Genomic DNA, 13,445 nt, shown 5'->3' on the forward strand with positions numbered 1-13,445 from the left:
GTTAAACTATCTTGCTGAAATGGTATAGATTTTGGGTATTTGAAGAACTAATTAAATGAATAATTTTTATTAACACGGAGGAGATGGATTGTTTAAGTTTAGAGTTTGGAGTTAGAGATATTAATATTTGTTTACTTGTAGTTGAATGTTAGCCTAGGTTTGGTTTGGGAAGTCTGGGGGGTAGGGGGATGGGATAAATTATTGTGTAATACTTGTGATGTATTTTTTTTCGTTTATGATAAAAACAATAAAATTTTATATTGAAAAAAAAAAAAAAAAACAAATAAATCCAACTCTTCTCTTTGAGTATGTACTGTTTTCATGGTTTCCTTAGGGGTAGGTATGGCTAAACATTTAAAACTTTTTAAAACTTTTTTCTGCATATCAGCCATCCAGAGATGGCTCAATCGAGACATGGGAGGCATATACATTTAATAAATAAATATCACTTCTATATCTCTTTCTTGATCCATATGTTTAATAAATAAATATTGCTTATATCTCTCTGTTTCTTGACCTAAAATAACCACTGTTTTCTAAATATGTTTCCTTGACTATTTTGTTTCATCAATTGTTGACTTTACAGTAATTTTGTTACCACAGAATTCTGATAAATGAAAAAACGATTTACAACCTAAACTTCACTGTGGCCAAAATACTGCTATCTACTGAGCTATGTAGCTTGATTTCACAACAAAATTCAAATAGTTGTTGATCCAATTTATAATAGCTAAGTCCTCTTGTTCTTTGTTTAATATGTACTCTTTGTATAATAGCATTTCTCCTTTTTTATAATCTAGATAAAAGATTATAAATTATAATCTAGATCTCAAGAAAGTGCCTTCATTATTCTGTTATTCAGAACACAAGTAAAACTATTAACTATTGCTCTCATTTCATGCCTCCTTCCCCTAGTCTGCCAGGAGCATAATAATGCCAGGAATTCTTTTTCTTTGACACAATTAGTCTTTTTTCCTGCAGTCCTTTCCATGTGGTATAACTGCAAAAGGAAAGGAATGTAAACTCTATGCTGTTTTTATATCACTGCCGAATAAATCCCCATGGTCTGTGGGTGGTGATCCTAAAGAAAACAGAAAGGAAACCTACTAATGAAGATATGGAAGAGCTATAAGAAACTGGTTTGCAGGGCTGGGGGGGGGGAGCTGAAAATGGCTGATACTTGTGAAGACAACGAGGTTTCCTTGCCCTGGAGGCTAAAATACCAGGCATTAGGAAATGGAAAACAACTGCAAAGAAGACAATTATAGATCTAGCAATAATTCAGATGCATTTTCTTCTTTTTTCAGAATATAGCTTGACCTCAACTTACACCAGTTCATTTAATAATAATAATAATGATAAAGTTGGAAGGGACCTTGGAGGTCATCTAGTCCAACCCCCTGCTCAGGCAGGAAACCCTATACCATTTCGGACAAATGGCTGTCCAGTTTTTTCTTAAAAACTTCCAGTGTTGGCGCATTCACTGCTTCTGGAGGCAGGTTGATCCACTGATTAATTGTTCTAACTGTCAGGAAGTTTCTCCTTAGTTCTAGGTTGCTTCTCTTTTTGGTTAGTTTCCATCCGTTGCTTCTTGTCCTGCCTTCAGGCGCTTTGGAAAATAGCTTGACTCCTTCTTCTTTGTGGCAACCCCTGAGATATTGGAATACTGCTATCATGTCCCCCCTCGTCCTTTTCTTCATTAAACTAGACATACCCAATTCCAGCAACTGTTCCTTATATGTTGTAGCCTCCAGTCCCCTAATCATCTTTGTTGCTCTTCTCTGTACTCCTTCTAGAGTCTCAACATCTTTTTTACATCGTGGTGACCAAAACTGGATGTAGTATTCCAAGTGTGGCCTTACCAAGGCATTGTAAAGTGGTATTAATACTTCACGTGATCTTGATTCTATCCCTCTGTTAATGCAGCCTAGCACTGTGTTGGCTTTTTTGGCAGCTGCCATTCAAAGTTACAATGTTCAAAGTTTGACCATTCAAAGTTACAATGGCAGCGGAAAAAAGTGACTTCACAGTTACAACCTTTGTAGCATCCTCATGATTATGTGATCAAAATTCAGATACTTGGCAACTGGTTCATACTTATGACCTTTGCTGTGTCCCAAGATCATGTCACCACCTTTTGCAACCATTTGACAAGTAAAGTCAATGGGGAAGTCACTTAACAATCAGGTTGCTAACTTATCAACTGCAGTGATTCACTTATTGTGGCAAGAAAGGTCATAAAATTGGGCAAAACTCACTTAACAAATGTCTTAACAACAGAAATTTTGGGCTCAATTGTGGTCATAAGTCAAGGACCACCTGTAAATGTTTTGTTATTTGTGTTATTTATGTATTTGGTGACTACATTTTTATCCTCTCCCATAAGGTTTGCATTAAAAAAAAAACCAAACCCTAACAATGTGTAGCAACAATACTGAGAAACACAGGAACTTGAGGCTTGGTGTGCCATCAACTCCTAGGAACCACGCAGATAGATTTTCTCTATGAGTTGTGGCTGGACTCACACAAAATACTTGATTAAAATTTACTTTGTTGGTTTAAGGTTGAGTGAATCATGTGAATAGAGGCAATAACACAAAGCTAAATAAAACAACTGCAGAAAACATTTTAAGAAAATCAGCTTCAGTAGAACAATGTCATATAAGTCTTTGTACAGATGCAGAGGTGGGATGGACAATGTTGGCTTTGTTTCTTGTACTAAATATTCTATTTCTCACACTTTCTGAAAGTCCAGCTTAGGTAGATTACTTTGGCTTTGCTTCCCCAGAAACTAAGCTGACAACAATCTATGCTTACCAAGCCAAAGGCTTGTTCATGTCAGTATAAGAAACAATAAAAGGAAGCTGAATGAGAAGTACAGGGAAAGGGTCTTTGTCCATTTCTCTAGGTTAAGACATATGTCCATATAAGCTTCTGTAAACAGGCCTGATAATAACACAGAATCTCAGAGAAATTCAATCAATACTACACCACATTTGAAAGCACTTAAACTAACAAGAAAAGGTTTCACTGTTAATATTGTCAGCCAGTTATCATTTATATTTATGGAGGGATGTCAAAACAATTCTATAAGCTTATTAGAGAACACTGCGGTTTAAAACTATACATATTATTTCATTGTTATCTGTTTTAAAACGATAAAGAATAACATGAATAATGACATGAAGCTGCTATAATACCAGCTCCTAATTTTGTATAATAGTCAATGAATTGTGAATTTCTTCCAAGCTGCTTCAAAACCTTGAGTCCTAGGCTCCAAAGGACTACATCTCAAAGAGGGGTCCTGCATATGGATTCAAGCACTGCTGACTTCTTGTACTTATTAAGGGCTTTCATTTTCAGCTGGGACAGAGAAGGTATGAAACCAAGTGTATCCTCACATTATTTTTTACACCAATTGCAAAAATGAACCGTTTCAAAGCAATGCATTCCACATGTTTGAAGGACAACAACGAAAGACCTAGTATTGGAACAGAATCCAAAATCTTTCCAAAATCTCTTGTTGTATGGTTATTCTGTTCAATTTTTGCTCCCTCCTTATCATCTACTCCTATCAAGTTAGCCATTTTCATGTCTCCTACCTCAATGCCATATATACTAATGTACCCCTTTCTCAAACTGGTATCCTTTAATTGTATTGAAATGCATCTCCCTACCTACCAGACAATGAAAACCTCTTTTTGATACTTAACGTTCAATGTCTATTGAAAGGCTCAACCAAGAGACCATGAATTTAGTCCTGCCTGGGCACAAAGCTAGCTGACTGACCTTGGACCAGTCAGTTTCTCTCAGCCCTAGGAATGAGGCAATGGCAAACCACTTCTGAAAAATCTGTCAAAGAAAACTGCAGTTTCCGAGAAATGGACCAAATTCACAAAAAAGTCACAAAAGTGCAATAGGTTTCTGAATGGAATACAAAAGCAATGATCATTTCTGCAAAAATCTATACAAAAGGCTGAAGAAAATTCAGGAGTTTCTTTCTTTATATATTGCTGTAAGTACATAGATGATCCCGTGTTTTTAAATAAAATGAAACCACTTTTTGAATAGGAACACTTTCAATATTCAATAACTTTTCAGCTGATCCACATTAATTTTATTCCAATCACTTCATACAACTGACATAGTAATTTACTGCATATGTGAGACATTAAGTGTGATTATATCTAATTGTCTACTTATTGTGTTGTGCATGAGCTCCAAAATAGTACCATAGATGAGTTTTCCAAAACCTGGTGTACTCCAGATGTGTTTTCCACAGTGGCTGAGATTGAAGAGAATTGTGGTCCAACACATCTGGAAAGCACCGTGTTGCTATAGCATCTCTAAAATAACATCCAGACCCACAAATTAACATCCAAAAGTTAAATCATGATAGTTTTAGTTACCTAAAATTGAAGGAATTAAACCAGAAGTAGAAGAACTGTACCTTAATTTTTTTAAAGTAAAGTCAGTATCTTGGATTCAAGTTGAGAAACATAACTCAGCAGAATTTACATCCTTTTGGGAACTGTTCACAAGTGTTTAATCTAATTCTGAACAGAATGAAAATGTGAACAACATACACATAATTATGTGTAAAAACCACTGGAAGAAATATGGTCGTAATTTAATTTTCGTATTTCATTTTTTTAAATTAATTGTCTGAACTGAAATTCATCTTCTCTCTGTACTCTGTACTATTACCTCTTTAAATGATATTTTATTTTGAATAAAATGATAAAATTATATTCTGTATAACATGATATACTTTTTCATGTGAATATTTTTGTATAAGCAATTACGGTATACTCAGATTGTGTGTGTATATATATATGCACCTTTAAGTCACTGACTCCTAGCATAGGTTTTTCAGAGGTAGTTTCCCATTGTCTCCTTCTGAGGGATGAGAGAAAGTGATTGGCTCAAGATCACTCAGCTGACTTTGTGTCCAAAATGGGACACGTACTCCCAGTCCATCAGTTTCCAGCCCAACAGCAAACCTTTTCTCATACTCACTATAGATTTATTATTTAAATCTCCAAACTATTTATATATGCATATGCTTACAATTCATAATATTCAATCAAATTTGTATAAACCAAGGAATAATATATTTTAAAACAATTGGAATGAAAATAACTATCCTGGATTCAACAGAACATTCTTGGAAGAATTTCGACATTCCACCTCCAGACTACACAATAGCACAAGTGTAAAGATACTTTCACTATGTTCCCCCCCCCAAAAAAAGAAAAAGCATTCCTAAAAAAAAGCAATTCCTGTTCTTTCTGCTATCTCCAGATATTGCAACATCTACTGTTAAGACTTTTTAGTTTTTCTTATCAACAATTGTTAAGTCTGGAGTGTTTATGTGGTAGATGCTTATCTGTTGAATTCTGTTATTATTATTAATTTATTTAGTATATTAGTTAAAACTCAGATAGATTTGCCATATGGATTTACGTGATATGTTTGGGAAACTTCCTTGATTGTATTCATTGTTTCTTTTATCTGATTTCGGATCAAAGACAGCAATGAAATGTCAGTCTTGCATTCTATTTCGCCTCAAAGAAAATGGATCCAGAATAAGCAAATGTTCAATAGAAAACTATGCTTGTGTTACGGGAAATGAGATAGATGAGATAGACAGATAGACAGATATAGACAGACAAAATCATTTTCAGAATTCACAAGACTATGCATATTTTATATTATAATAAATGAATTGCTGTCTCCCTTAGGAATATATATAAAGGAAATCAAACCTTCAACAAAATGATACTGTTGAACATTGCAGCTAGAGGGCCATACTTTTACCAGTGTTTCCTTGCTTTCCTTCCTTTTTACCAGTCCCAGACTGTGAATCGAATTGAAGATTAAATGTTAAATAATAAGTAGTAGAAGTACAAAACACTTCATAGCACTACACTTAAAAAAAGCAAACTTCTCTTTCATTTGGCAAGCTTGTTTTTTACAGGTTTGATCTGCTATGCCTGATAGCTATTTCCAATTTACTCTGTTCTTCAAAGCTGTCACAGAGGCATAGAACATTAGATATTCTGAGCATCTTATTTATCTCTGTGTTTCTTTTTTCATTTCAGATCATTGAAAGGGAACTCTATTTCAAAACCTTATGGAAGTTACATACTCCTGGCTCACAGGTCAACGGAAGTCCATGGATTTTCTATTAAGATCAGCATGAAATGGAATGTTGTTCATTTCTGAAAGCTGTTCAACTACAACTTGGCTGCTACATTTAGTATATAAAGTATTTTACAAGATAGGTGTTTTAGCCTACTTGTATATTTAAAAATAAACTGCTGAATATGACCAGTAATTGTTTTAAAATTTGTATTTAACAAACCATTTTTTCTTTTTCTTTTTTTGTGCTGGCTACTGACTAAAGGATAGTAATGTTTCCATGTGGCTGTTAAATAAAGTCTACCAAAAACTCTTCTCTTTCTTGTTTCTCACTTCAAAAGTCACAGTGAAAGCAATCTTTAAGAATGGTCCAACCTACAGCAAAAAATAGCTTATCCTGTTCTCTTTCAGGCCTACATATTTTTCTTGTTATAAACCTATTTTTTTTTTGTTTCATCATCTGCCAGTTTGCAACATCCTGATTTTAGCTGAGACATAAGCATACTGTACTTTTTTTGCAAACACTGTTAAGAACTCAAAGACAAACATTCACACTGCTATTTTTTCCCAGATCGTGAAATGAACACAAAATATTTAACTAGAATACAACACTGAAATATAAAGAGCCTTTTTTGATTCCAGCTAATCAACCTTTCTGTAATGTAACTCCGTGAAATATGGTATCATTAAGGTGACCAACCATCCTCCTTTAGGGAGGACAGTCCTCCTTTTGTGAGTTCTGTCCTCCCTCAAAAAGTGTCCTCCTACATGTCCTCCTTTTCAATATTTGAAGACTAATCTGCAGGGCTTTTTTTTTTTCTCATAGAACGCTCAGAACGGCGTTCTGGCACCTTTTTTGATGGTTTTTTTTTCAACTTTTGCATGAGCTGTGCTACTCCTATTGGCTTTCGAAAGCCAATAGGAACTGCTGCTGAGCACGCCAAAACACCCGGCCGGCAAATTTTGCACATGCAAGTTGTATGCAGCGAAGGCGAATTAGCAGGAACTTTGCACCCCTCCCTGCTACCCAACTACATCATCTCCTAGTTAGTCCCGAAGATACCTGGAGGAGACTGGAGCGGCGACGCCATGGTAACTTTCTCTTGATCTTCGGCCCTGCTAGGGCAATAATGGCTGTGGGCGCAAAAGGCAGGGGCGGCGGGGCTGCTGCGGGCAGCGGTGTGAGGGGCGGCGGTGGCCGGCCGCCCCCCATGCTGTGGGAGCTGCGGGACCTGCTCTACATGGGGCTGCACAGGGTGGGTGGTGGTGCTGGCGGGGTGGCTGCAGGCGGGGTATGTTGATGGCGGGTTGCCCCCCAGGGCCGGAGCCGGCGCAGCTGGTGCTTTGGGAGCTGCGGGGCCTACTCTACACAGCGGGGCAGCAGTGCTGGTGGGGCGGCTGCAGGCGGGGGCGCAGCATGTAAGCATAATTACAATATAAAATGTTATTGTTACAAATGTTTTTATTATGCATTTATCATATTATAGTATATTCTGTATTATTGTTGCAATGAATAAAATGTTTCTTTTATTTACAATATTTTTTTCTTCGATTTATTTGTGTCCTCCTTTTCATTGTAAAAAAGTTGGTCACCTTAGTATCATTTCCATTATTAGATCTGGTATTCCCTAACTAGGCAGGGGCTCCTCAAAATCAGCCTTCTATTTCTATAATTCTACATCCAGGTACTGTGAGGGTTGCCATGTATTCTATTCAATATACAGGGTTGATTTAAAGAACACATCTACAGCTTGACATTGCCTCCTCATCAAATCTTCTCAGAGCATTTCTCATTTTCAAGCATGTTCCATGGAATCAGATTTCTTCTCCAGCATGTAGAATTCTAATTCTTCCCAACTTGGATTCCAAATGTCTTTGCTTCAAGTCAAGTCAAGTTCTTTACAATTAACTCAAAGTTTGGGAATTGCCTTCTACTCCTGGTGATTTTCTCTCTTTTTCCGAGGAGAATGTATGAATGTGAATATATGTGATAGGGATGCAGCAAGCCTAGGTACATTACTCAAGATGGATCTCCCCAAACAGCTGGTTTGGTTTCCCTTGGCAATTTTCGTATAGTGAATGGTTGTTAACAGCCATTTTACTCTTTCAGAGCATGAATAAGCCAGCACATGCATCTTCTTCTCATAGCTCGTCCTACACCCTGGTTTGTTTTTTGGTAAAGAACACTGTAAAATCCACAGACAGCACCAAATTTTATGATCATCCCATATCAGCATACATAATCTCCATGTGTTCAATAAAACTTAAATGAACTGACACAAATAGTTGTAACTCAGGATGAATTGCAATGCAAATATTTAAAAGATAACAATCCTTACTGTTCCACAATACAGAATGTTCTCCACCTTTTACAGTTACAGTAATCACTGATGCCCAGATCAATAATGATAAAATAATAAACTTTAATTCCGCAGTGGAAGTGACCTGTATCTACTGATTAATAACTATAGTGTGACACCACTCTTTATCTGTTTCACATTCTTTCTAGCAGAACAAGGTCACCTTTGAAACGTATCTTGGCCTCTCAGACATTAAGATTGGATTGTGTTTGGGAGTCCAGATAACATTAATGTGTTTGGACATTAAAGAGATAAAATACAGTTCAAACGTTCAACCATCATAGACCTCCTCATCCTACTAAGCCTATCACAATTTCAGAAGATAACTTGCATAGGCATCCAGAGCCTTTTAAATCTCAAGATTTGTGCAGGCTGGAGACATCAACAAAATTAATGATAATTCTGTTATAGTATCTGATCTCTCCCACTTATTCTACCAAAATTATTCTGTAGATATAAAGCAACTAATCCCACTGTCTGGATATGCTATTCCTACTTTGGACTCATGTACTGAACCTCATTAGAGGAAGTTAAATCTTATAAGTTTGTAAATAGATCATTAGTATACACTACATGATACTTATAGAAGTGTGTCTTATTTTTTAATTTTTATTTATTCTGAAAGTACCAGAAGGATTCTAATCTGAATTATGACAGAGAAAGGATTAATTCTTCCCTCCAGACAAAAATGGTTATTAGGATCATAGTAAAACTCCATTTGTATTTCAGTTTTAATATAATTACATATAACCAGATTAGAACTGACATATATATATATATCTACTCAGAGAGATATAATATACAAAGTATATTGCTTCATATAAATGGTCTTTTTCATTCCTAGTCATAAAAATGGGAAAAGATCCTAACAATAAAAGACACAACCACTTCTAATTGCCACAACACTGTCTTTCCATCCTATCTTAAGTTATGACAAAATATCTTAGATGGCATTAATTTGTTATGTATTGTTTAGTAAGATAAACTGATGAGCAAGGTTGAAATCCAAACAGGTAAAGGGGTGTCAAATCTGCCACTGACATATATCCTGTACCTCTTGGCAACTCTTATAAGGAGCTGTCCCTTGTCTCTGGTAGCTACATGTGAATATATCTTGCTGTCACCTATTTAAGGCCTCCTGAAATCAAATGAGTGTTTTCTTTTCCTTGAGACCTTGTCACCAAAATGCAGGCACGGCTGTTTAAGTGGCTGCTAATAAGTCAGCAACCATGCCTGTGCTGCACCTGAATTTTGTTATTTATCCCTTTAGATCTAAACCTGCCACTCTTCTAGAAAACCAAAACCATGAGATACAGTTTTTACAGAGAGATGTTGGAGTCATTATAAGCTTCATAAGATTTATAAAAGTTAGTGGAAAAAGACTGTATGAATATTCCTTCTTTCTCTTCCAAACAGCCTTTTTATAACTTTACAACAGACATTATTTTAGAATTGCCTTTCTCTTTTTCAGTCTCCATTGCATCTTTAAACAGGCTTTTCCAAGCATAACCAGTTCTATCTTTAACAAAAACACAGTAAGTACATAATAAATTTATTTTGTGTATGCAGAAGACAAAAAGTCTATATATTGCTTTCTGACAATAGAAAATCCATTGCAGCTGCTTATTGCACATTTTAAAAAGATGAGGGCAAAGGAATTCCAGGACTTGAAGAAACTGGCTGCTTCACTGCTATCTTTGGCCCAAAAGCAAAACTCCCTTTTGCCTTTTTTTTTTAAGAAAAAAAAATCTATAGTCCAGTAATGCTTCCACTTTTACAACAATTTTAAAAATTCAGACCTTAAGAAAATCAACAATGGAATGTGATTTGCAATTAATTGCTTCTTGTTCCATAAATTTAACTTTCTCCATCAAAAAATAAGAAGAGCTTTAAAACCATCTTAAGAAAGGAGCACAACAATAAAAACTATTTTTTCAAACAATCAAGACATTAAGGGAATGGGAAAAAATCCAAAACGAGCATCCAGTAACTCTTTAAGGATTTCTTAGGAAAGCTCACCGTAATGTGTTCGCATACTCACTTAAGAGAGGCATCTGTCCTTTATCAACTGTTTGAAACATTTTGGTCTTCTTGAAAAAAAAAAGTCTTAGAAACCAAGCTAAATAAAGTCACAGTTTTCACAACAAATATTTGCCCTCACATATGGTTTTAACTAAACCACTTGCATGTCTCCATCAGCTTCAGAAGAAATAGCTGCAGCATACCAAGTAGATGCTAGCTCTTCAAAATATCAGGACAAGCACATACCTTCCATAATCTGCTTTCTATAATTAGATAACAACTATACCTAAAGCCCAGAAGGTCAACATTGAAACAGTCAAGCATGTTTCAGCTGCCTTCGCTTCCAGCCTCTGCTGCTCATGTCACCATTCTCCTGGATTGGAAATGCATGTTATATTTTATAACACAGAATGAGGATAGAGCTATGCCAGTGGAAAATAGATTGGACCAAGTGTTCTTACTTCAATAATCTGGTCATGAATCTGGAGTCCTCCTTCCTTGGCAGCAGGTCCGCTGTCGGCTATTTTAGAGACAAAGATTCCTTCACTAGTTGGGCCATCTTGATTGTCCTTTAAGTAAAGCAAAGAAAAAGAATGCAAACAGCACTTAAGAGTGAAGGAAACTGAAGTCATAGCAATGCTCACTATTTAAACATGGAATGCCATGTGGATGCTAGAGGACATTGTTGGTCAGCACCATGGGAATGCAGATCTTCTCTAGGTAAATGCTAAAAGCAGGAGTAGCAGTTCGTGTCTAATTTGGAGTAGATACCTTGGATGCTCCTGATAAGCACCGGAGGAAGAAATACAATAGGCTAGTCCCCAAGATGCCTCTGACCCTGCCCACGTCTACATATATAATAAATGGATTTGCAGAGCATAACTTGTAGTCTAGCTAAAGTACCCATTCATCAAGTGGAAACTTTTTACATGAATAACACATAAAAGCAAATGAAGGTCTTACATTTTTAAAAGTTCTACTTCCAGGATTCTTCTCTAAACATTTTGCTGATTGTTAAGAGGTTTTCCGATATGTATCATTGTAATATGAAGGGAGGAAATGATAATACTATGCTCATTTAGCTCACTGTTCTAATTCATGGAAGACATTGCCTTTTCTTTTAACAGGGCTCCTTTTCTTCAGTGATGTTGGCAAATGCATATTACTCCATAGCATGGAAACATCCTATTTGTTGATGACCAGCTTTTTCCAGTAGGTAGCTTATTTTAAGCTTTTAAACATCCCCTTTTTAATGCAAGGAGAGTCGCCTTCCATGTTTTTAAAACCTAAAGCTGTAACAGAACTTTATATAAATGTTGTTTGTAATATCCAATTTAATTTTTTAAAGATAGAAGAGAATATTGATTCCCTCTGAGCTTGATTGTTTTCTTACATATATTTTATTACCAAACTAGGTAACATCATCAATGCTCAACTGACGATGTTACCAATCTGGTAATGAAATGTCTGCAAGAAAACAACCAAGCTCAGAGAGCATCAACAACCCAACAATTTTGTACAAGCTATTGATGTTTTTCATTTATTTGTTTACTTATTAAATGTATATGCCACCCATCTCACTGTCAAGCTATAATTTCATTTAATTGAAAAATGGAAATTTAAATGGGTAACAAACCTCCTAATAGCATATTATATTGTAAGATGTCCGGGAATAGGGAAATGGATGTCATATAAATTTAATAATAACTAACTAAATAAAAATATTTACAGTTCAGGATGTAATCCTGTACATGAACACTTGACAGAAATATTTTCATCAAATTCCTTAACAAAGTTAGGAGTGTTCTTACAAGCAAAATCATCTCTATACTTCACATATTGTCAGATAATACGGAGTCTGCAAAGTTTGTTACAATATAGCAGCCCATAAATGTAAAATATTTTGCTGATATTCAAAACAATTATAGAAATTTACAAGCAAAAATCATAGTGAAAATTGATGTCATCTAATCAATAGTCTTTTAAGCAGAAAAATAAACAAATTATTAAAACAAAACATACAGATGACCTAAAATTGTTTCTTATGAATATTCTATTGGAAATCTGGCATGTAATAAATAGCAGGTCCAACTGCTTTACAATTTTGTATGTAAGCTTATTATAATAAGAAATTATAATAATTATAATTATTATAATTATATTCAGCAATGGAAATATCTTTATTGCTCCTAAAAGCCCATGGAATTTGCTAGGTACTAGGCTTGGACAAAGCAATGTCACTTTAGGGAGGTGCATTGAGTAAGAATGAAAGAACAATTCAATAAAAGGCAATACCTCCACTCAAAAAAAGTGAGACATCTCAGTGCTTTTAGCTGACACATTAGGATAAGTCACTTTGCCTGACTGCTTTAAGTTGCTAGAAGTACTAGAAAATATATATCCAAAATCTTGATGTAGAACACTGGAGAGGTTTTCAATCAATCCAGGTGAAATGCCTTTTAAGCTTTGCATAGCTTTATCTGTTATGTTTGCTTCTATTCAAAAGTCCACTTTTTCAGCATCTTTTTGAAGAAACTGTTCAAGTCATACAGCAGTCTTTGCCAACCTGCTGTTTTCCAGATGTAAACTCCCAGAATTCTCAATGGGCATGGTAAACTTACCATATCCATATCCAAGCATATGGATAAAATCAGGTTAGGAGACATTGTTTCAAAGAATTCATTTATTTATTAGATATACAGCACTCCTTTCTTTAATTTTTCTCTCAACAAGTAAGTTGAACTGAGAGATAGACATTCAGTGAATATCCATGGCGAAAGATAGACATGCATTTGGTTCTCCCCATTTTAAACGTACTATACTAGTAGGAACTTAATGGAATTTATACCTTATCTTTTCAACAAAGAATGGTATTCAAATTGGATATCAAAAGTGATTTTTAGATAGAAATAAATTAAA

The 13,445-nt window shown here is 35.4% G+C and overlaps 1 protein-coding gene across 3 annotated transcripts in view; it reads right to left on the reverse strand.

Moving 5' to 3' along the window:
• Positions 1–13,445, reverse strand: part of PDZRN3 (PDZ domain containing ring finger 3) — a 199,473-nt gene that overhangs the window by 169,853 nt on the left and 16,175 nt on the right. For all 3 annotated transcript variants that reach the window (XM_015818172.1, XM_015818171.1, XM_015818170.1), the window contains one exon: positions 10,988–11,095. In XM_015818172.1, the coding sequence (XP_015673658.1) occupies positions 10,988–11,095 (108 nt within the window). The remainder of the gene's footprint in view (positions 1–10,987; positions 11,096–13,445) is intronic.

The sequence above is a fragment of the Protobothrops mucrosquamatus genome, unplaced genomic scaffold (genome assembly GCF_001527695.2).
Source record: "Protobothrops mucrosquamatus isolate PMUCROS unplaced genomic scaffold, P.Mucros_1.0 scaffold694, whole genome shotgun sequence".
NCBI classification, from domain to species: Eukaryota; Metazoa; Chordata; class Lepidosauria; order Squamata; family Viperidae; genus Protobothrops; species Protobothrops mucrosquamatus.